The sequence below is a fragment of the Podarcis erhardii genome (genome assembly GCF_964252035.2).
Source record: "Podarcis erhardii genome assembly, chromosome: 6".
NCBI lineage: Eukaryota > Metazoa > Chordata > Lepidosauria > Squamata > Lacertidae > Podarcis > Podarcis erhardii.
The window spans coordinates 57,071,626-57,095,150 of NC_138510.1; the positions used below are offsets into that span (position 1 = coordinate 57,071,626).

At 41.0% G+C, this 23,525-nt stretch overlaps 1 protein-coding gene across 6 annotated transcripts in view; it reads left to right on the forward strand.

Moving 5' to 3' along the window:
• The window catches only part of OSBPL9 (oxysterol binding protein like 9), a 62,480-nt gene that overhangs the window by 12,531 nt on the left and 26,424 nt on the right, over nucleotides 1-23,525 (forward strand). For 4 of the 6 annotated variants that reach the window (XM_081868234.1, XM_081868235.1, XM_081868230.1 and 1 more), the window contains exons 2-6: nucleotides 873-923; nucleotides 6,792-6,870; nucleotides 15,198-15,274; nucleotides 20,200-20,295; nucleotides 21,769-21,816. In XM_081868234.1, the coding sequence (XP_081724360.1) occupies nucleotides 873-923; nucleotides 6,792-6,870; nucleotides 15,198-15,274; nucleotides 20,200-20,295; nucleotides 21,769-21,816 (351 nt within the window). Of the gene's footprint in view, nucleotides 1-872; nucleotides 924-6,791; nucleotides 6,871-15,197; nucleotides 15,275-16,765; nucleotides 16,953-17,041; nucleotides 17,188-20,199; nucleotides 20,296-21,768; nucleotides 21,817-23,525 lie in introns of those variants that run through there. The other 2 variants (XM_081868233.1, XM_081868232.1) reach the window with 2 other exon arrangements.

The following is a 23,525-nucleotide window of genomic DNA, read 5'->3' on the forward strand; positions in this document are numbered from 1 at the left end:
AATTAACCCCAAGTTGTTCCACAGACAAACAACCCATGTATTGTTTCTCCAGCATTTGTTTTCCAGCTGTTAACGCCTCATGTGCTTGTAATTTGGTGAGTTTCTGGGGTTGGATCATCAAGCAAACCATGGTGCTGGGTTCCCATATAATGCTAAGCCATAGTTAAAGCAAACAAAGATTTGTAAGCCAATTAGTAAGCAATGGCTTCCTATTGTGGCTTGTTGGCAGTAAACAAACCATAGTTAAACTGCTAGGCAAGGTTTATACATATTGCTAATCCATTCGTTTAAAGTTGCATGGGAACTGGGCCAGTGTCATTTGGGGGTATTTTTATGGTATGTAGTGGGCTATAGGGCAGCAGAAGCTAGTTTTAGGAGAACCCATAATTATTAAACAACAAATGGGGTAGATTACAGATGGACTAATAAAAAAGTAGAGGCATAATGGTGAGGTGTTAGGTAGCTTGACTCCTGCTCCGTAAAGACGCATGCAAGCGGGACTGGGAGGAGTTTATAGTGTTTTTGGGCTACCCACTTCATAATTTTGAGAGTGGGCTTTGGAACCACTTATTTGTGCTCTTTAGTTTCTTCTTAGCGTCTTTCCTTGGAGAAGAGTAAGAAATTACTATTTTGGAGCCACTTTTCTGCTCAATAGATCTTTATGAGGCACTTACGTGATAAAATTTAGCATACACAATCTGAGTGCCTCATATCTGTGGTCAATCTTATGGGTTAAGTAGATACCTTTCATTTTTACATGTGTACATATTGTGAAGAATCACAAGATGGTGTGTAGATAGCAAGAGTATGGACAATTTTGAAGCATTTCCAGTGGTGAAATTTTATTTAGCTGACTTATTTTTCTATTTCAGTCAAAGGATAAGATGATGCGGGGATCACGCAGAGGCTGTGTTAGATTGAGGGTAAGTATCTGTTTTTATACATCTCTTAGATGTGTGCTGTGTGATATACTTGACAAACATTTTGCTAGCCTCTGAGATGGTTTTTGTTTTGTTCTGTCAGTGATCAATTAAAGACAAGGAACAAATTATATTTTCCTACCATATCTTAAATGCAATCTATATTTTCTTCATTACAAAATTCTTTGAGGTCTATACGCCTTTAAGATTGGAATTGAGGCAGGTTGCTGCCCATTTTATGACAGTTCTGTTTGTTTTTGTTCCAAATCGGCTAAAAAACTTATGGTGGTGATGTTAGCTTGACATTTCAGGCTTCTCAAGTTGTCTTTGGCATCACTGCACAGTTGTCCCTTTGAGGTATTGGCTGTTTTCAGGTTTTATTAGTAGTTGACAGCCATTTATGCTAGATGTTGGACTGAATTAAGATATGTATGTTTGTGTGTGTACGTATACAGTTGACGTGCAACTTGCCAGCTGAAATCACACAAATTAAACATGCGTAAGGTGGAGAGCTTAAAAGCGCTTTCTGTGCCAGGTTTTTCCATTGCGGAATGAGCTTTTAAGCTCTCACACTTGCTTACCAGACTCTCGTGCAAGCTCTGGGAAGCTCCTGCAAGATCTTGTGGGGCTGTCCAAGATCTTGTGACAGCCTACCAGAGCCCACATGAGACCTTCCCAGAACCTGAGAACTCTCAGACTTTAGCAAGTCTGACTTTAGCAAGTCTGAGAGCTTAAAAACTCTTTCTGCACTGGGTTTTCCCACTGTAGAAAGAGTTTTTAAGCACTCTGCCTTATCTACCAGACTCTGCTGAGCTGGCAGAGTTAACAGGGACTGCAGGAATGGAGAGAAGCATTGACTGGCTTCACAGTTTTCCCCACATTGTGATTTTAGCATAGTGCGCGCGCGCACACACACACACACACACACACACACATTATGATTCATGATATATAGCCAGGTCATATGGACTTCAAGCTGGTTTCGGATGATACATTGCCCATTGCCTAGGTAAGGTCAAGCCCATCTAGCTCATCCACCTAAGTCTCAGTAATGCAAGCCGGATTAGTCCGCTCGTCCCAATCAAATTGTGAATGAGCATGGTTTTCTTATGGAGCGATCTGGCATAAGCAGCAGCAGCACCAGACCAGAGGGCTCAGGGATGGGGAGTTTCAGCTTTGTTCAGTATTACAGGATAGAAGTTATATATGATAGCTGTGTTTTGTACATGCCTTTACTGTAATAGTTTGTAATTCATGTTAGCTTATTGCAAGATCTTAGGTCCAAATAGTCTGATTTTGGAAGTTGGTTTTTAACAAAGGGAAGAATTGTGTAGATTGCCGGTACTTAAACAGTTTGTTTTATAGCTGATATTAAATTAGTTTTGTCTCTGTCCTGAGCATATGTTAGCTTTTTGTAAAATTATGAATCCCAAAAAGGACATGGTAAAACCTTTTTATTTTTGTCAAGAGCATTTTAGGTAATAATTATATTTTCAAGCAGTTTTAAAATACAATGGTATACAGTGGTACCTCGGGTTAAGAACTTAATTCATTCTGGAGGTCCATTCTTAACCTGAAACTGTAGTAAATAGTAAATAATTTGGGTGCTAATGTAATTAAGGCCTAACCATCTCTGGAATTTGGTAAGTCACCTGTATGTATTTTGGAAATGGAACAGCAAAATGCTTTTTTTGTCATTTGTTGCAATATGGCTTTTCAAAATTCCTGATGTGCATACATTGTAAAAATAGCCTTTCACATACAATAAAACAGATTCCATATTGCAGTTTAAATTCCATATTGTAGTTTAAGATGTAATTTCTTGCTGCAAAATACTCAGTTGTCACAGTAGAATAATTTACAATAGTGACCTTTGTTGTAGCTCAGTGGCTTCTCCATACTTTCACTTGACTCATATTTTGATTGTCTTGTGGACTAATTAATTCCCTGAGTCTGAGAGCTTTTCTCATTTTCCATGGTTGTGCCTTGCAAAAATCTTATCTTACTCACTGAATTGGATCTTAAAATCCAAAGGGAGATTTTGCCTAAACAATTCAGCCGGTAGGATCAATTTTTCACAAGGCACAGCTGGGGAATAACAAGAAAAGCTATTGGACCCTGGGGAATTAATCTGTACACAGTATGATCAAAATATAGCCTTTTGATGTTGAGCATTCTGTGGTTCAGTCTTGTGCATGCTTACTTGAAAATATGTTCAAGTACGTTGGTGGGGCTTATTCCCAAGTAAGCGTGTATAGAAGTGCCTTAGGCTGCAGTCCTATATACACTTAGGAGTAAGCTCCAGGAGTTATAAAAATGGACTTGCAGACTGGACTGTTAATGTATTTAAAATGAAACATGTGGGAAATATTAGAAAAAATAAATGGAAATAAGTCCAGTTTTTCAATCGTCAGTGGATTTTGATGTGAAATCTTCTCATTCTGAATAATGTGAAGTGTCCCCCCCCCCTCGATAAATACTGTTCCATAACTAGAACACAATAGTGTGTAAGCACATAAGAACATTGATCTCTGCTGGATCAGGCCAATGGCTAATCTAGTCTTAACATCCTGTTCACACAATGGCTAACCAAATGCCTATGAGATACCCACAAACCAGGACCTTTCATCACTTGTACAACTTGTGGATACATTTTTCTCTGTCCTTCTGTAAGCTGCATCAAGCGCTATCCATGCACTGATTGCCATGACTCTTGTGGCAGAATGTGGGTTATGTGTCGAGCCTGTGAGCCTGTACTGAATGATTTATATTAATTTCCTGCAGGCACAGATGATAGTTCAACCTGCTTTTGGAGATTGGGCAGCTTTGCAACTGAGAGGGCAGTCACTCATCCTTTTTGCACCTGTCATATTACACCTGCCACCCTCTTGCCACCGTTGCAACTTATTTTAGACCTTATTGAATGGAATTGCCAGGAAGATAGTACCCATTGTGCCTCCCTGTTCCATGGAAAATATATTCCCTGTTTTCACTTCTCTGGGACCAGAGAGCGACGGATAGCTTTATAGGAGATCTTTCTGCTGCTGTGCATGGAACTTTTGTAGCCTTAGAGTACATAATGAGAGATGATGTTTATTTTTATAGTTCCTCCTTTTTATAAGTCCACCTTTCATTGTACTGATCCTTGGGTGGGTTACAATAAATGCCAACATAAAACAGAACGAGTCCACACCAATCGTATTCACTAAATCAATTTGTAATACAGCATGCAAATATACTCAAATAATAACTGGTCAGCCACTAGCCTTCACCTAAAGCTTCGGAGCAAAGAGGCATCTTTACCTGGAAATGAAAACTAAGTAATGTTGGTGGCCAGATGCACCTTTGAGTGGAGGGCATTCCAGAGATGGGTTCCACCATAGGTGTACTTTCCCAATGGTAGAACAACAGGGAGGATCCCTCCACTAATCTTAAAGTGCAGTAATGGAGAGAAAAGTGTTCCTTCAAAGATTTGGGCTCCCAGTCCAAATATGTTAGCTTCAACAGCTTAAATTGGGCTCAGAAATGTATAGGCAACCAGAGAAGGATCTTCATCATTGGTCCAACCTAGCAGTTCGAAAGCACCCCTGGGTGCAAGTAGATAAATAGGGACCGCTTACTAGCGGGAAGGTAAACGGCGTTTCCGTGTGCTGCGCTGGCTCGCCAGATGCAGCTTGTCACGCTGGCCACGTGACCCGGAAGTGTCTGCAGACAGCACTGGCCCCTGGCCTCTTAAGTGAGATGGGCGCACAACCCTAGAGTGGGACACGACTGGCCCATACGGGCAGGGGTACCTTTACCTTTACCTAGTTCTAACTAAGGGATGCGGGTGGCGCTGTGGGTTAAACCACAGAGCCTAGGACTTGCTGATCAGAAGGTCGGTGGTTCGAATCCCCGTGACGGGGTGAGCTCCCGTTGCTCAGCTCCTGCTCCTGCCAACCTAGCGGTTCGAAAGCACCTCAAAGTGCAAGTAGATAAATAGGTAACGTTCTGGCGGGAAGGTAAACAGTGTTTCCGTGCGTTGCTCTGGTTCACCAGAAGTGGCTTAGTCATGCTGGCTACGTGACCCGGAAGCTGTACGCCGGCTCCCTCAGCCAATAAAGCGAGATGAGCGCCGCAACCCCAGAGTTGGCCACGACTAGACCTAATGGTCAGGGGTCCCTTTACCTTTACCTAGTTCTAAATAGGTATACTACTCAACAACCTGGCAGCTGTATTCTGCACTTGTTGCAGCTAGGCCTGGGCGATGTATCAGTACATCGTCCAGGACAGGTCTGAGGGCCAGAGCATAATATACCTGACGGTATATTGCAGTTGGGGCTTGCCTGCTGCCTGGCTTTACCCCGACACAGAATAATGCTCCTTCCTTTTCAACATGATGATGTATTATTATTTCACAATGTTTAGCTGGTGATACACTGCAATGTTGAAAAGCTGATATCACCCAGCCCTGGTGGTATCTTCCGAGCCATTTTCAAGGGTAGTCCCACATTATTTATTAATTAAATTTATATACTACCCTTCATCTGAAGATCACAGGGTGGTTTTAAAGCACATAGAGTGCATTGCAGTAATCTGATTGGGAGGTTACCAGAGCATGGGGCACTGTGGTAAAGCTATCACAGTCCAAGAGTGGCTGTAGCTTGAGAACCACTATTGCAGAAAAACACCCCTAGCTATAGAGAACATTTGGAGCTCCAATGCCAAAGCAGATCCAGGACCAACTCTATATCTGTTCTTTCAAGGGGAATACAATCCTGTCCAGAACAGGCCATCTACCAAATTTCTTGACCTGAGAACAAGTAACCCATAATATCACCATCTTGTCAGGATTCAGTTTCAATTTATTGCCCTATTACTGCCTACAGGCAATAGTCCATCAACTATACAACTTCACCTGATTTAGAAAATAGGGATCTTATGCATAGTCATCTTCATATTGCTGACACTGCTTCCATCCCCACAGCACTTCAACTCTGCTGATAACCTCCCCCAGAAGCATCATATAGATCAGGAGTGGGAAACCTCCAGCCCATGGGTCAGTCTTGGTCCCTCAGGGGTTCCAGGTTAGCCAGTGAGGCCATTCCCCTCAAACCAAGCCTACTTGTCAATTGGCTGATGTCACTCATGACACCTGCTAATGGATGGGAGGGGTTCAGTTCTTCAAGCCTATGTTCAATAGTATGGAAGAACACGATGGAACTTTGTAGACCCTCTCAGCACGATTGCCTTATATTGCAATGTAAATTCTTTTTTGAAATTTATACACGATGGTGTTCTCAGGTACATGGAGCTGCATGATTTTATGCAAAAAGTAACAATAACAGTGTTGACTAATAATAAACGTTCCATCTTAAATACTTTTATTACACCAGTCAAAATGTCTCAAAAGTAGTGTGCAAGCTTGGTATTTTCCAGGCTGATGAAGAGTCTTATGAAGAACTATTGAGAACTAAAAAGCTTGCCCATGAAAGCTGTGTGATATTTTGGTTGGCCTAATAAAGGCATTGCACTGATATGGATGATTATATAGGCACTCATAGCTGTTTCATAGATTGAATAGCAGAAATTCCCAGAGGCTTTCTTTAATTGTAAATTTATTTCCTTTAGAGAATGCAAGTTTTTAAAGTGCAAAATTCCTTATCCTCTTATGAAAAAGCAAAACACACAGAAGAAAAATGCACATGGGGCTTTAACTAAACAAGGAATAAAACTGGTTTTGTAAATTCCTCATTTAATTTTCAAGTATTGACTCTGGAAGCCTTGCAAAAATTTGTTCATGAATTTTGCATTCTGGTCGTGTAGCAATAGACTGCATGCTGCTGATGTCACTGCTCTGCCTTATCAGAATTTTTGCTCTTTGTTTCACAGGGAGCTGTGATTGGTATAGATGATGAGGACGACAGCACCTTCACAATAACTGTTGATCAGAAAACCTTCCATTTCCAGGGTGAGCTGAAAGAAGAGGATTTCTTATATTAGAATAAATCACAGAAAATTATATTGAATTACAGTTCAGTGAGCTAATTTTAAGCATTTTATAATCAGAACTGCATGAATCAATGTACAGGGAACATTCTGGAGTCAGGAGCACTGTGGGTTAGGCAGGGATTTATATCTGCAGTGTATACATATGTGCTAGAAAGGACGGTAGCTTTGGCAGGATCTGGAGATTAAAAATTTAAAGGATATATCAGTCAGGGGGGGAGAGAATAATGGGCTTTCGTTGATGGGTTTTGCTTGCAAAAAAAGCACCACCGATCTTTATTATCAAGATGTTCTGTTGTGCCTTTCTGCATGGAGAAAGCCACGAGATCGCGTGAGGTTGCAGCTTTTGTTGATATTGAACTTAAAGGCTTGAATATGTGAGGAGACCAGAGGAAGCAGATTTAAAGGTGGATTTTTGCTTCAGGATCTACAAGTTCTCATTCATTTCATCTTTATTTCTTTGTTCTTGTCTGCCAAACATCATTTTCCTGCTATTTTATCTTTTTATTCATATTTACAACTCCAATGCCATCTGTTACTGCTATGTTTCGTCATTGCATGCTATGGTTCACCAGTAGAAAGGGTAAGGTACTGTATTTTTCATTTGTACTTCTATATATTCCCTTAATTTCTTTTGAAATTCCTAATAAATGGTCTTTTTTTATAAAATGCTCCCATTTTTTTGGGTTATCATCTTTCCTTTAAATTGTAATTTACTCTGCTGTTGACATCTGATATTTTTCTTTACTTTTCAGTGTCAGATGAGTTGCAGATAAAATGCTTTACTTGAAACAGTGAGAATTCAGTTGTAGAAATTAGATTCATGCTATTCTTTACTTAGTTTTTGTGAACTGCAAACTGTTGTGGTGGTTTATCTTCAGCACTATTATTTAGTACTGAGGATCCTAATATTCTGGCAAAGTATTCCTCAAATAGTTCCAGTGATAAACCTTACGCTCCAAATTGTGTATATGTTTATCCTCTGCTATGGTGTCTTAATGACTCTGCTGTCATGTGGCTTTTTAGTAACTGCATTAAGCATCATTAATAATTTTTTACAGCTCCACACAAAAAGAGGACATATTCTTAACTTATTCTTGAGAGCAAACTAATTAATTGTTAATACAAACAGACCACATCACATGCATTCTTCAAAAAGTAGCAGCTGTATTGTGTATCATGATGCAGATAAAGGGTGAAATCTGCAGTAGAAAACTGCAGCTATTAAAGGAATACCTTCTGCAGTTCTAATTTTGCAGCAGTTCTCTAGCTTTTGTGTTCGCTGCCTGCAGAAAGGAAAGCCTCTTGAGAGATAAACACCTTATAGCAGAACAAAGTAGTATTTAATAATGCTGCCTTTAAATAACATATTCATCTTACATGGTATCTAAAGGGTCTTGGCTTAATTCATTGAAATTTATTTTTTTCTATGATTTGGCATTTCTGCTGGCTTGTGTAGGTATTGAAGATGATGATGCATTTTTTTAGAAGTAAATTATTTTAGATGGCAATCCATAGTTAGGAAATTGCTCTTATATGGATTAGTGGTTACTGATGTGTACTAGAAGTTACGAATATCAATGGTGCATTATCAATTTAAGACTGAATGTAAAATAAAATGCACATTAAAAAATCGTATCTGTATGCAACACATACAGTTTGTATGATGACATGCATCCTATGGAATGTAGCATTTTTATCAAATGTTGGTTCACTTTAGTATATTTACAAGAGGTGAGATTACAAGTACAGATTTATTCAGAGTATATGGCCAATGCTGATACTGAATATTGTGAGCCTTTATCAATGTAACGTTATGCCCAGTGTTCCTATTGTTGGGGTAGTCTCCCCCGTACTGAGGCAAGTGGAGAAGAGCTTTATGACAGGGGGCTTAGTGTGCATGTTACTGTTTCTGCACCACCAGGAAACTGCTGGATCAAGGTGCTGGTTAATACTGAATGCTTGCATTCACTGCATGTTCTAGTAGGCCCTTCCCCATAGTAAAATAATAATAATAAAATACTAACTTGCTTGAATCACAGTGCTTGCACATTATTTCAAGTGGCAGAAGAACTACTTAACATTTGAAAGTATGCATAGTATTTTATGCTGAATAAATGTAGAACTTTATGTCCTATGTACTTTGTTTTCTTGCTCTAACTTGTGAGGTCTTTGTTGTTGGAAATCATTCGGCCTTACTCATAAGCAGGAATGATGTAACTGTGCCTAACCAATTTTGTCACCTGAAAGTTTCTTTTTATTAGATAGTTGTGAATATAATTGGCCATCTGCGTGTTCAGACCCAGAGACCTCCCCCCTAAATAAAGACACATTTGACTCAAATTTTAGTTTGGTTTTTGGCAGAATTTAGGCCACAACTTTATTACAGAAAGTGAGTGGTTGCCTAGGCTCTGGTTCAACTAGCTCCCTGCACCCTTGTAGGTAGCGCTGACCCAGAGCTCTATCATAGGTCAGCCAAGGGTGAACACCTGAGGTAGGCAGAAAGCCCGGGAACGGACTATGTCCGCTCCCCAGATGCTCCCCTGGACTCAGGCACGGGCACAACCCCCTTTTGGGGGTTGACCAAACCAAGTTAAGTCTCTAGATTCCTTTAATGGAATACCCTTCACATAGGGATGGCGAGACCGTTCTCCCATCCCTGTCACCTGAACCAGTGCCTATCCACAACCTTACAAGTTGTGACAATTTGCTACGTGGCAGGCAAAACCCAAATGGCAACAACCAATCAGCCAAGTGGGGAAAATTCTTCCGTGCCCCTGTCCCAACGACAGACAACACACAATGGCATAGCAAGGTCAGTCGCAAAATATCCTAAATATAGGGAGAGGTGGGCAGGTGTTCCGATTCATGAGCCAAGAGAGGAAGCTCTGGGTCACGTGCATAGGCATATATAGGTCCCTCGATCTGTTTAGACTACACCCCATTGGCCAGATTAAACCCAGCAATAAGGGACCTACCAACCGGGTGTAGTGGCTTGTCCAATATACCCACCCACAACACAGGAGGTCAGTCTCTAGGTCTCACCGCAACACGTGCCCTCTTTGAGGGAGGACACGCTTTACTAGTGTTGGAGCGTCTAGCTGTCCTTTCTCAGTGCCTTCATTTGAATTTGATGGATTGGGGTAAACTGGAATAGGAACGAGAATTCTAGTCTCTTATCATAATGCCATTCCTTACCTGTACATCCTCCCTCCCTCACTACAACTAGAGCCAGATATGAGGGCCCGCGTGCTTTGCTAATCCTGGCCCTGCCTATGCCCAACTGAACACTACTTTTCTAAGAAGAAAATGGAGAACACTTCATCCTTTGCTACGTTGTAATTTTTTTTTCTGAAAATACTTGTATGGCTTTTGAAATATGGTTATTGCAATGTGTTCTGATGTCATCCTCAAGAACCTTCCCTTATTTGGTTATATTGCACCTTCAGATAGATAAAAGCTTGCATTTTTAGCACCATAACTAGTGCCACATTTGTCATTGGGTTTAAAGACGATCTTGTCTTCTCTGCAGATCCATTGGAGGTATGCTTTATAAATGTCACAGTTACTGATACATGATGGTCCATTGTTCAGTAACAGAGAAACCTTTATTCTGAGACAAAATTTCTGTTGATATTTGGAGGGATAAACTGAAGTAGAGAATCCTTGCAGTGAACTTAGTATACGTTAGGGATGAAGAACTCTGAAGGGGGCATATTATTTCAAGGGCAATCTGTTAGGAGCCATATGTGAGCAGTGGGTAGAGCCCAAAGCTAGCAGTAGGTGGGAAAAGAGCTCAAAGTGCATAGGGACACATGAAATTAGACTACGGGTCACAGATTCCCACCCCTAACCTAAATCTCTGAAGTAATATTCTCAAATCTGAAATATATCTATTAATCATAATATATTCACTAAATTTATCTTATTGTAATGTTAAATGTAGCCTGCCCACAGAAAATGGATCCTATACATATTTTTATACTGGAAACTTCTTTTTGGGAGGAGGTCCCCCTAATATTATCTGCCTTTGTGCTTGCTGAGAGACCACACAACCCTCTCTTCACTCTGAGTTGTGGCTAGATGTGGGACTTCTGCGTTACCAAAGCATCAGTATTAATGACATAGGAGGCATAGAATTGTTCTGTTTATAGAATCAGAATTGTTGAGTTGGAAGGCACCCCAAGAGTTATCTACTCCAACCCCCTGCAATGAAGACAGTGTCTATGAATCCTGTCCACATCCTCAAGCTATGCAAACTTTAAATAATCCACACACCAAGCAGTCCTCAATTATACATCCCCTGAATTTGTAATTGCTGTGGAAACCAAGGTGGAACAACTTTGTTCAGTGTTTCACAGCATAGTCACAGTGTACTACAAAGTAGTCCCTTTATCGCCATCATTCATTTATCCTCCTTTTTAAATAGTCCCTGAGAATTGCTCTTAGCAGCCATGCAACAGGCAGAAACCATAGCTAAAGCCTTTCTTGCAATGATGGGAGTTTCAGACATGTCAGTTAATGACATCAGGGGTCACCAGAGGAAGCATGTAAGTGAATGGCTAATGCAACAGCAGCCCTGCTTGGTAAGAGACAACTAGGGAAAACTGTTCTTTTTGGGGCAGGGGGTTTTAAATGTTTTCCTCCAGGAAGCTTAGAGCACAGGGTAGCTTCTAATTATGTGTAAAGAAATTAGTTTTCTTCAGTTTCTTTCTGTGTTATTTTCCAAAAGCTGTCTTTAACTAAACAATTGTCTGCATGAAACGAAACTTCTCTTTGCCTCTCTTCCTCCTGTACACTCATCATATTTACTCTGGTGGTTCTACTAATCATCCAGAATAGATTTGGGGACAATGCTGGTGATGAGTAAGAAAAGGGAGCAAGAAGTTCCAATGTTCTCACAGAAATTGTTCCATGCACACAATGATTTAGTTGGATACAATTCCAAATGAGTTGATATTTTGGAAGGTTGCTGAGCATGCAATGGCTCGGTAACTTCAGGACCCATCATGTACTTTGTGCCTTTTGGCACAAACTAGGAGGCCTAGGATTTGCCGATCAGAAGGTCGGCGGTTCGAATCCCCGCGATGGGGTGAGCTGCCATTGCTGCGTCCCAGCTCCTGCCAACCTAGCAGTTCGAAAGCACATCAGAGTGCAAGTAGATAAACGGCGTTTCCGTGCGCTGCTCTGTTTCGCCAGAAGCGGCTAAGTCATGCTGGCCACATGACCCAGAAGCTGTATGCCAGCTCCCTCAGCCAATAAAGCGAGATGAGCGCCACAACCCCAGAGTCGGTCACGACTAGACCTAGCGGTCAGGGGTCCCATTACCTTTACCTTTAGGAGGCCTCTTAACTCAGATATGGTTCAGTAATGGAAATGATACTTTGATCATGGAGTAGTGTGCCTGTATGTTAATCCTCAGCATGGTGAATACCAATGGGCAAGTTTAAAATAATAAATATATATCCATTGTCCCAAATTGATATGTAGGGCTTAGGTGCTACTGCAAGAGTTCTCGATCATGACGCTCACACTACCTTGAGATGCAGCCTTTGTGCAGTTGCGGGCACTGGCGGGGGTTAAATGAGATGGCTTTTGAGTTGCTCTTTTCAGGATTGCTAACATTCATCACTTGATTGTGTGTCTGAAATTTTGATGCTGCTGCTGAGAAATCTATTGGGGTGGGGTAGATTTCCAGTCTGTGCCTGCAGATTCCTGGGAGGGAGGCCCCAGTGAGTAATGGTTGCTTATCTTTCCTGTGCCAAATTTGCAGTGTTTGCTCCTGTTTCCAATCTTGTTAAACAAGTATATGATGCTGCTGGGTGTCATCATTTCATCATCTGACTGACAAAAGAGCTCAGTATCACCACTTTTACATGCCCTAAGACCTGTATTATCTGTGTTTATTCAGTGGTTGGAACTAAAAGCAAGCATACTGAAACTAAATTTAGGAAGACCAAGTATCAGTACCTTTGACATAGGGATTAGTGGAACACTGGTTTATAATTAATAGAGATGAACTTCCATAGTTAGTTAGTTAGTTAGTTAGTTAGTTAGTTAGTTAGTTGAAGTATATGTGGCTCTATTGTGGTACCTAGAAATCAGGGTTTTAATGGTGATTAGGTGCTCTTTTGTCCAACACTAGCCAATGAGAAAACTGCTACCCTTTTGGGCTGATTCAGACCTTGTAGTACTTATGCATGTCTTCATAATTTCTTACCTGGTCACAGTAACATATTTTACTATGGGGCTGTTGAAGTCAGTTTGTAATCTGCCCCCTCCTCCATGTGTGATATATATGTTGTAACATGACTGTACTGACAGACATCCCACCCCTGCTCCATTTCATAGGCTGCCACTTGTGGAGATGGGGGAAGCTTGACATCATACTGACATAATATCAAAATTTTATCTCTAGTTGTTATGGTGCCAGAGGGAAAAATGAGCTGTGAATCATACCTCAGTTTTAATGCTTAGTTCTAGCTTGAGAAGGCTGCTGGCTCTTGGCAGTCTCTAGGGATTCATGATGTTTATCTTGGTTTTGTGGGCCTGTTCTGTCTACAGTTCATCTATTCCCTCACTGGGTAATATGAACAACACTGTAATATTGCTTCCATAAATTGAACTGTCACTTAGCTACTACGAGGCTGCAATATTGATGCAGTACCGCAATAAAATATGCACTGATAATTAAAAGGCTGAACATACCAGGATAAATCTGAATATTTGCAGTAACGTAAATAGCTGCTTTGATGTAATTGCTATGGCAAATGTGAATGTAACATTTGTTTACAGCATTTTGAATCTACGTAGTTTACTGACTTTTGGACTCATCTGTGTGAACACTCATACACTGAGCTTCATGATCAAGCAGTGATTTGACCCTGTGAACTTTACAGGACCTAGATGTGTGTTGTCTTTTTTATTAATTACATATATAAACCTAACAATATTAGAAGCTGCTTTTAATATTGTAGCTGCTCCTGCTACAAAAGCTTATGCCAGAATAAACTTGTTAATCTTTAAAGTGCCATAGGACTTTGTTATAAGCAGACTAGTTTCAGGATGCTTGAAGTGTGACCACATCCTTCCCATAGAAGTGTGGGCAGTATTTAGGAGTACACCAAGCTCCTTCCTGGCTCACATATCACATGCTGATTTTTTCAGTTTCTTGGCAGAGTATTGACCTACATCATCTGTGAAACAGACAGCTGTGAATCTTTGAGTTAGGGTGACTGGACTGGAGGCAGGCCAATGTTTCAGTATCTTTGCTTGCTTAACTGTGATTCTTCCCCCAGATATCTATTGCACTGAGTGAGCTATTTTGATTACTATATCTGTGCTTGATTCACTGAATGAAAACAAAATTTCACCATTTGAATTATTGCCCACCTTGGCACTTTGAGTTATTTACATACCCTTTTTTTAAAGACTTTTTATTGCTTAGAAGTGTGTAGATGTACTTCCAATAAACTCTGAAGATCCTATCAGTTTCAATTTTGACTCAGTTATCATTAAGAATAGCAGAATGTCAAAACTACAGAGGGCCTCAGCAAAGGAGGTACCTATAGTGCAGGACTTCTGATAGCATATTCATGCTGTACCTTCTCCACTTTCAGCTATTCCCAGACTGCAGCTTGTTTACTTTGTTCTGAGGCAGCTGTTACCTGCATAGTCCCACCTCTTAATCTGCATGAACTGGTCTGGAATCCATGTTTCTCTCATGCTAGATTTGTGATATCTTGAATGCCGGAGCTTGCTTTTTATGTATAGGATTTTTGGGATGCATTTAAAATGAAAGTAGAACTGCTGGAAGTTACCATGTAAGTGAACTATGTAAAAACTAGCTCCATTCTCTAAAATAAGTAATATAATGTGGACTAGAAATATTATAGACAGGATGGGAGCATTGCAGCTGTCTGGCTGTCTTGTCATTTTATAAATGGAGGACCTTGAAGATGGCTTAAGATGGCTACAAGCACAAGTTGATAGCTATTGCTTGGGACATACTAGTATGGAATTGTGAATTATTTCAGTTTAACTAATATTCAGGAGTATTTGTACTGTAGTTGCCATTAAAAATGTGTTCGGATTTCAGTCATGTACTTATTTTTCACAGTATCTTCAAACTTTCTCATTAACTATAATGTAGGCTTGTCTCTCAGCAAGCAATTTTCATTTGATTAGCTTTGCTTAACTAACAGGACATTTTATTACTGATCTGGGATTGGTTTAAGTTTCCAGTTGTTTCTTTAAGGCCACTTAAGTATATTTTTAATACTCTTCCAGCTCGAGATGCTGATGAGAGAGAGAAATGGATTCATGCTTTAGAGGAAACCATCCTTCGTCATACTCTTCAGCTTCAGGTGCGTTAGTCGGTTTATGTTCTGCATAATACCTGTATAAAATGTAATCCATACTAATCTCTATTCCATGAGTGTAGATTTGTTCTTACATTTATTGTGAAATTAAACCATATATCATGTCCCCATCTTGCAAATATAGCACCTCAGTTGATAAATTTTACATTTATTATTGCCTGTCTGTGAATGAGAAACCTTTGTAACTGAACTGGAGATCTAAGAATACAATGACGGGAAGATTCCTGTGATTATTGTTATGTGAACTCTACTCAACGACCTGTTCGCAGTTTTAATTTCTATTTTCTTTACCTGAAACAAAGCCTTGGATTAAAAAAATAACATAGAATGGAGGCAATGTTAAGATCATTACAGGAATCTTTAAGTCACTGCACCTCTGGATCTCCAGATCATCCAAATAATGAACCTGTACTCTTTGCAAAAATTCTTGCTTATCAAGCATTGCATATGGTAGCATACAAAGAACACTGAACTATACAGAAACATATCTCAACTCCTGTGTTTTTGTAGTGCATAATGATGGAGAAATTAGTGCTGTCTGCACATTGGCAGAAGGGGAAAGGGAACCAAACAAAACTAAACCTGCATATTCTTGCTTTGAAGCCTTTGCTATGTAAATATTCCTCCTGAGAATATTAGCCACTCCAAGGTGCTATCACAGAAAGGGATTGCTTTGGAGACACTGGCACCAACTATGGATAACAGCAGGTGCACTTTAATATTGAAGCTAATGAGCAAATGCAGAGGCACAACTGTCTAATATTAATGGGCATCAATCATAGTGACGTTTCAAGTGAGAAACGTCTGAAAATGGCAGCTTGGTAATTGGGCTTAAGCTGCATTCAGGCCAGGTGATGTTTTCTGCTCCCCTTCCTTCTCATGGCTGCTCCGTGTCCCCCCCCCCCCCAAAAAAAGGTGCTGGAAATCGGGGAAACTAGATTTTCCTATGGCCTCAGCCCCGCTTCATGCTATGGTGAAGATTCCTTTGACAGGGGCGGCTTTCCAGACTGTGTAAGGGGCTGCTGGGCGGAAAAACCCCGATGCGCAGAGTGGAGTTGGTCTAGCCTGGATCCACGCCAGTGATACCTAGTTCCAAATAGTCAGGATTCGCAGCCCTAGCCTTGCAAAGGTTCTTAACTGCGTTTAGTATTCTGCAGAAACTGTGCACACGCTAAGCTTAAACGTGGTGAAGGACAGTGAGCTACAGAAATCTAGGCGGATGCGAAAAGTTAGTCTTAGCATCTTAGCCATGCCTGCTCAGAAGTAAGTCCGCTCGTAGGTAAAACGGGGGTCAGGATTGCGAAATGGAAAAGAGCGATCAGCGCTGTAGCCAATAACAAGAAAGCTGCCGGAGGCATTTCAGATGATGCAAGAAGGCAGGGGGCGGGTGAAATATCCGGATGAGCCCGTGTCCTCCGTGGCGCTGCGCGTGAGGTTAGACTCCAAGCAGCCCACTGGGTAGTCAGTCGGTGCTGCGGCTTCCAAGGCAGCCCCCCTTCCAATCAGGGCTTCCTTTCAGCGCGTGGCGATTTGGTTTTCCTGCCCGGATTGCAGCCTTGCTGGGTAGAGGCTACCGCTGAAGGCGGGAGATTCGCGGGACGAAGGATGCCCTCGAGAGAAAGCCGGAGGAAGCCGGCGGCGCCGGCTGGAAGGAAGCAGCCCGGTGTGTATGGCTATTATGCGTCCCCCTCTCAGTCGGTGCGCGGGGCGGGGGAGAGGAAAGGGCCGGGCTGAGAGGCACCTGACCCGCAGCCAATCGGGAGCCGCCTCGGTGCGAAGGAGAGGCTCGCTGCTTGCGAGCGGCGGGCTGGCGACGCGGCTTCCCTGCGGGCAGGGGGCCCAGCCGACGATAGACCCCGCCCGGCAGCGTGCCCGGGAGGGGAGGAAGCATGGCTTGCGTGAGTAGGGCCGGGCGTTGGGGCGGCGCAGCGTCGACATTGGCAGGAGGGGGCGCCCTCGATCTCCGTCGGCCTGCGCTTACGGAGGCCCACCCGGACGCCTGGGTTCTGTGGTCGACCCCGTGTATAATCGGGGTGGGTGGGGAGGAGAGGGTGCGTGCTGCGGAGCCCGCGGCCCTGAACCTGTACCTGCAGCCGGGGCCGGGGATCGCACGCAGCAGCTCTAGCCATTGATCGCTGGAGAGGAAGAGCGCGGCGCTTGTGTGCGCGCTACACCATGGGGCGCACTCAACCCCCCAGCAGCTCAGCCTGATTTCAGTCCGGCAGGCTCCATTGTCTGCCATTGGTGGAAGTGGCTAATTACTGCCACTGACTTTGCTGTTTGAAAACAAGCAGTTCCAGTTTGATCACCTCGACCGTGATATAGGAGATCGTTTCTAAAACCCACTCGATGGTTAGCCTAGTTCGTATTTCGGCTGCAGGAAACTTAGTTTTCCTTTCTTCACCTCCCATTGAAATCAGCTTCTTTCACAGTATGTAGGTTTGAGTTACATTGTATTTAGAAAAGGATTTCTATACCGCTGTGTCATAGAACATCAAGGTAGTGTACACTGTTAAAGCATACAACATTATTCAAATAAGAAGACATACTGAAATGCATGTTACTTCCAAGAGGTAATAGAAACTTGGTCCTGTAGCTCAGAATGGACATGGAAGCCAATCTCTCCCGGTGGTTAGAGATGCTTCCCACAACTAAAGGATCTTGTGATCCTTCGTTCCTTCAGCATATGCCCAACATGTTTCCATGACTCTCTGGAAAGTGGGTGTATTTCTTTGCAGATTAGGAAAATTGGTACTAGAAACAATGGCCAGAGGGTAGGCACTACAGTTGATGTGTAGACCCTGATATTTTTCTAAAGAATTTCAAGAGCCAAATACTTGCTGGTGAAGCAACGTTGGGCAGGTAGCATTTGTAGTGTATTTCTTGTAGTGGTCATGCTATGTCCTAAATGTTACATAATGTGGGGCAAACATCCCAGTTCATTTTAAGGATCATTCAGACTTCTACAGGAAATAAGGTATGACTCTTAACAAGGATCACATACCTTTAGGCATTTCACAGGAAGGAAAGAGTAACAAATGTACAGGATGCCCAAAGGGACTCAAGCACTGTTCTGTGGCCATTTTGATCATTCAGTGTGCACTTCTGTGGTACTTCAGAGGGAATTTATGCATTTCAGAGGTCACAATTGGCTCTCATGTTCTGGTGAGTGAGCTTATAAGGCCTCTTTTATATAACCTGGCCAGGTAGAATTGCTTTCTAATGAAAGCTGAGGTACTTAAATAGTCTAGTAATCATACTAGTTTAAAAAGGAACGTAGTGCAGAACTTGTAACATAATGCTAATAGCTTAATTACTTTTTTTTTAATACCTCTAAGACTTGAGTATATTTAACTTCGTTTTCATTGGAAATAATGCAAATGCTCACTGAAATACATAAAATGTAAATGAGTTAACTAACATTTAAAACTGAATGAAGTTTGTAGCATTTTATGTGATTTACATGCATGTGATAGATAGCTATGATAGAAGCACTGCACGTATTTCACTAGAGGTCACATTATTGTGGAAACAGATGCAGGGAAGTGAAAGAGTGACAGTTTGGATTCTGTTCGGAATCTTCTGTTCCTTAAATATTTTTTGTTAAAGTATGTGTCTTCTAAAATTGCTTCTCTTAAAAGTGGAGGTTGCTTAGCATTTAAAACACCTACGCTATAGCTTTTAAATTGTGAGAATTGAAGACATAATGAATTTCTGTTTGTCTACTTCTCATCCGCAATCATAAAACCTAGAAATTTTAAACACCCTCCATGTAATTCCTAACAAGGGATCTTGACATAGTGAATTATAGATTTACATGTATCAGTTTATGTTTTTGATGTTCTGTCCAAAGTGTGCCTTTCTAGTTGGCAATAACTTTTTAAGCCTTATATCCATTTCGGAAGGGACGTAGGTGGCGCTGTGGTCTAAACCACTGAGCCTCTTGGGCTTGCTGATCAGAAGGTCAGCGGTTCAAATCCCCGCGATGGGGTGAGCCCCCGTTGCTTGGGACCAGCTTCTGCCAACCTAGCAGTTCAAAAGCACACCCAAGTGCAAGTAGATAAATAGGTACCGCTCTGCGGGAAGGTAAACGGCATTTCTGTGTGCTCTGGTTTCGGTGTTCCGTTGTGACAGAAGGGGCTTAGTCATGTTGGCCACATGACCTGGAAAAACTGTCTGTGGACAAACGCCGGCTCCCTTGGCCTGTAGAGCGAGATGAGCGCCGCAACCCCAGAGTTGTCTGCGACTGGACTTAAGTGTCAGGGGTCCTTTACCTTTACCTTTTTATCCATTTTGGAGGAGGATAAGAGAGGCTGTTTAAATGAAGTAAATGAAAAAGCAGGAAAAAAGCAGAGGTGTGGAAATACCCTTTCTTTATTCATCTGTGGTCACAATCCAGTGTAGATTTTCAGCACAGTCTTGTGTGTGTTTATCCTGGGGATATGATCTATTGAACACTGCGGGACTTCTTTCAGAGTAAACACGTATAGGCTTGAACAATTGAGCTGCTCTGGATTGTTGCTTCTATTTCTATTATTTGAGAATTCATTTGTAAGGCCTGGTTTTACAAGGAAACTTTAGTTGGGAGAGTATTGGATGCTTCACCTTAGAAACAAGTTTGCTGTTATGTGGCTTACATAGCAAAATAGTTAACCTCACAAGAACATAATATTTACGCTTTAGAATAGTGCTAGGAGACCCCTAGTCCTCGCAGTGAGTTAATCATTTCACTATGCTGACATATATCTGTAGGAATAATATAATGTTCTAGCCTTTTTCATTCTTTAAAGTGTATCTAGGCAGGTTATTCCATGGTTTTGAAATTTGCCCAGTTCAAACTTGCAGCTAATGAGGTGCTGTTCTGTGTGTTCTGTAAATATGTTCAAATGTAATGCATTTCTCTTACATAGGGTGTGGATCCTGGATTTGTTCCCAGTGTCCAAGATTTTGATAAAAAACTTACAGAAGCTGATGCTTATCTACAAATTTTGATAGACCAATTGAAGGTATGTTGACCTTGCTATTGTAACCGGACTTACAATAATCTAGTAAAGATGCACTTTGATTTCTCCCTAACCTCCATGGTATAAACAGGTTATGAAAGATTGTCATCATTGAAGCTCATTGATCCATGTTTTCGCTAAGTAGTTAGATGGGTTTCAGAAATTTAACAGCAGTTCCTGCTAAAAGACTATATCTCTAGGGCAGGCATGTCCAAAGTCCATTTTGGGGGTATAATCCGGCCTGCCAGTCGGTTTAATCCGGCTCCTGTGGTAGTTTATTTCCTGGGGTAAAATCCTAACTAAACTTAAAAAAACCCTCAACAACTTCAATCCTTAAAAAAGGTTAACAAGTTTGGTTGGCCCTTTGGTTGGCCCTCACGGGCCTTCACTTCATCAAATCTGGCCCTTTTTGAAAAAAGTTTGGACACCACTGGCTACGGAGTCTGGATGAAGATTTCAGTATTCAAGTTCTTCATTCCTAACTTGTTCCTTAGAACAGTGAAACTAAGCTAGGAGCGATAAGTAGCTTGAATACAATCTAATTTGTGTTGTGCAATCTTTAAATTGTACAATACTGAATTAAAACTAAAAATCAGGCAAAATCTAAAATTTCCCAGTCATCTATGACACAAGTCAACTGTAGAGACTTGGATCACAAGCATACTTGAAATGGTTTCAGTTTTTTTGTTTTTTTAAAAAAGCTGTTTTAAAACAGTAGTTCCTGTACTGTTTATTATATATATTAGGAGAGGGAGAGAGTAAATGTTGCCCTTGTGATTTATCCTTGATATTCTTAACATATTTAATCTTTGAAATGGGGTAAGCATTTGAGAAGTAAAAATATGTGCAAGAGAGGTTCTGTTTTGCATGCCTTGAAGGCTTAAAGCTTATTCAATCATTTACAGAGTGGTGGCTAGCCTGTAACCTTCTAGATGCTGTTGGATTCCAACTGGCACCATCCTTGATCATTGGCCATGCTGGCTGGAACTGAAGGGAATTATCATTGAACTCCATCTGGAGGGACACAGAGTCTCCATCTCTGCTTTACATGCAGCACATTATTTTGTGTTGTAAAGAAACTGTCTAAAGATCTTTAGCTCAGACATTATATTGACTGGAAACAGATAATTAAGGAGACAGAAGCAACAGAATGCAGAACAATTTTAAGCACTTTCTTTGGCTTTTTTAAAATGTAATTCTGCAATCATAAAGAAGCCCCCATCCCCTCCAAATAGTTTCATGTTTGGGTTAAAGACAAAACATCTTTCCTGACTTAGTATGTGATATTGATTATTATTTTTGTGTGAAATACTGATGATTAAGACCACTGGTAATTTAAACATGTTTCTGGTAAGATGGAACCAAATGATCAGCAGACTCTGGATTTTTAAAAAATAAATAAATAAATTGCTATCCTGTTTGCATTTTAAAAGCTTTACTAGCAATGTTTGATACTGTGTGCCTTTTTCTTTTTAGCTCTTTGATGATAAGCTTCAGAACTGCAAAGATGACGAACAGAGAAAAGCAAGTATACTTTTTATATAGATGTTGCTTCTTCCTCTCCCTGAAGTTCACTTTTCAGCCTTCTTGTAATTGTCTAAAATGCAATTTAAGCACTCCTTTTATATACAGCTGATAACTAGCATTGAGCGTTGCTTTATAGATTTTTATTTTTTTTAGTTGTTGGGACGGAAAACACTTGTAATAATAATTGCTAACAGGTCTTCAATTGTTCCATTACAGTGGAATATAATTAAAAAGATGAAAACAAGCTTGGAGAGCCATAGAAAAGGTTTTATCCTTTTATTTCAATAAGTTTCATGCTGCAGTTGTTTTAAATATTTTTTCTCTGTGAGCTTCCTGGAGAAGTCAGTTATTGGAAGTTCAGTTAGCAATGCCTTGTGCCCCACTCACTTTTCATGAACTATTGTACCATTAGCATAGTTCATAGGGCTTAATGAAATATGTAATGTAAGGATGAAATAAGGAGCATAAAATGACAAGGCGTCTGACTGTTAACCAGAAGGTTGGTGGTTGCAGTGGGTTTGACTAGATGCCCCTTGGGGTCCCTTCCAGCTCTACATTTCTATGATTCTACACATGTCAGGTAAAATTATATATCCAATTCAAATAAAATTAAGTTCACGCTTTAGTCAATTATTGAGAAGTAATTGGGCCTCTCTTTGCAATAACTTCCAGCACTGCTAGAATGATTCTAAACCAACTAGCCATGTAGCTGGCTTTTTGTGTTCTAGAACAGGGTAATTTGCTAACTGTACTTCATATTTTAGATTGTAACCTAGCACTTGGCACTGTCTTATCATTATACAATCTTGCCGCTGGGGTGTGACCTTGTACTTGTTTGGCCTCTAGTCTTAATTTGTTGTAATGGCAGATTAGTGTTGCAACGGATGAGCTGTTTTCTTCCTGATTTGTTCTGGCATTCAGTATTTTAAAGCTGCTTCCTCTCATGCAGAAGGAAGAGGTTCCAGTTACACTCACCCCAAAGTATTTCTTTAAAATCAGCATGATACTATTATTATTATTATTTACCCTACCCCTCTGGGTTGCCCCAGCCATTCCAGGCGGCTAACAACTTCAGTGATGCTAGACATTTTCTGATTAAGCAATAAGGTAGTTATTTCCCCTGACTCAAGACAACTAGCAGCTGCTTCCTGTAGAAATGTAGTTTAAAGAAATGTTACTGGAAACCATGACATCACTTCTCTTTTCCTTTTAATCTTTATGGAAAGCTGTGTCGAAACTGTCACATCTATAGACCCTGTAGAAAAATAGATGCCACAAGAGGACAACACATAATGCTAAGCCAATGATATAGAGCGAACTGCAGATTCCTAGAGGGGATCACAGCTGCTGCACTCCTACCCTAGTTCTCCTCCTGCTGCTGCACTACCCAGAGCTAAATCATGATTTGGATTAGGTTGTCACTTATAGTTTATCTTTCTTCAGACAAACCTGAGCTTTGACCAAAGTTTGTTTTTGGTCTACATAGATGGGGAAAAGGCAGACTTGAGTCTTCACTGTATTGGACAAGTGTGAGGCAGTTTGGAACAAACTATGACAATTAACAATATGAAGATGAATCACCGCTGTCTGAACAATTCTGTACTTGCATGATTTCACACACAAGTATAGGAATACAGTGTCTGAACTGATTCAAATGCAAATATATCACTTTCAGTTGGGATAAATGTGGAATGAAGATTTAATTT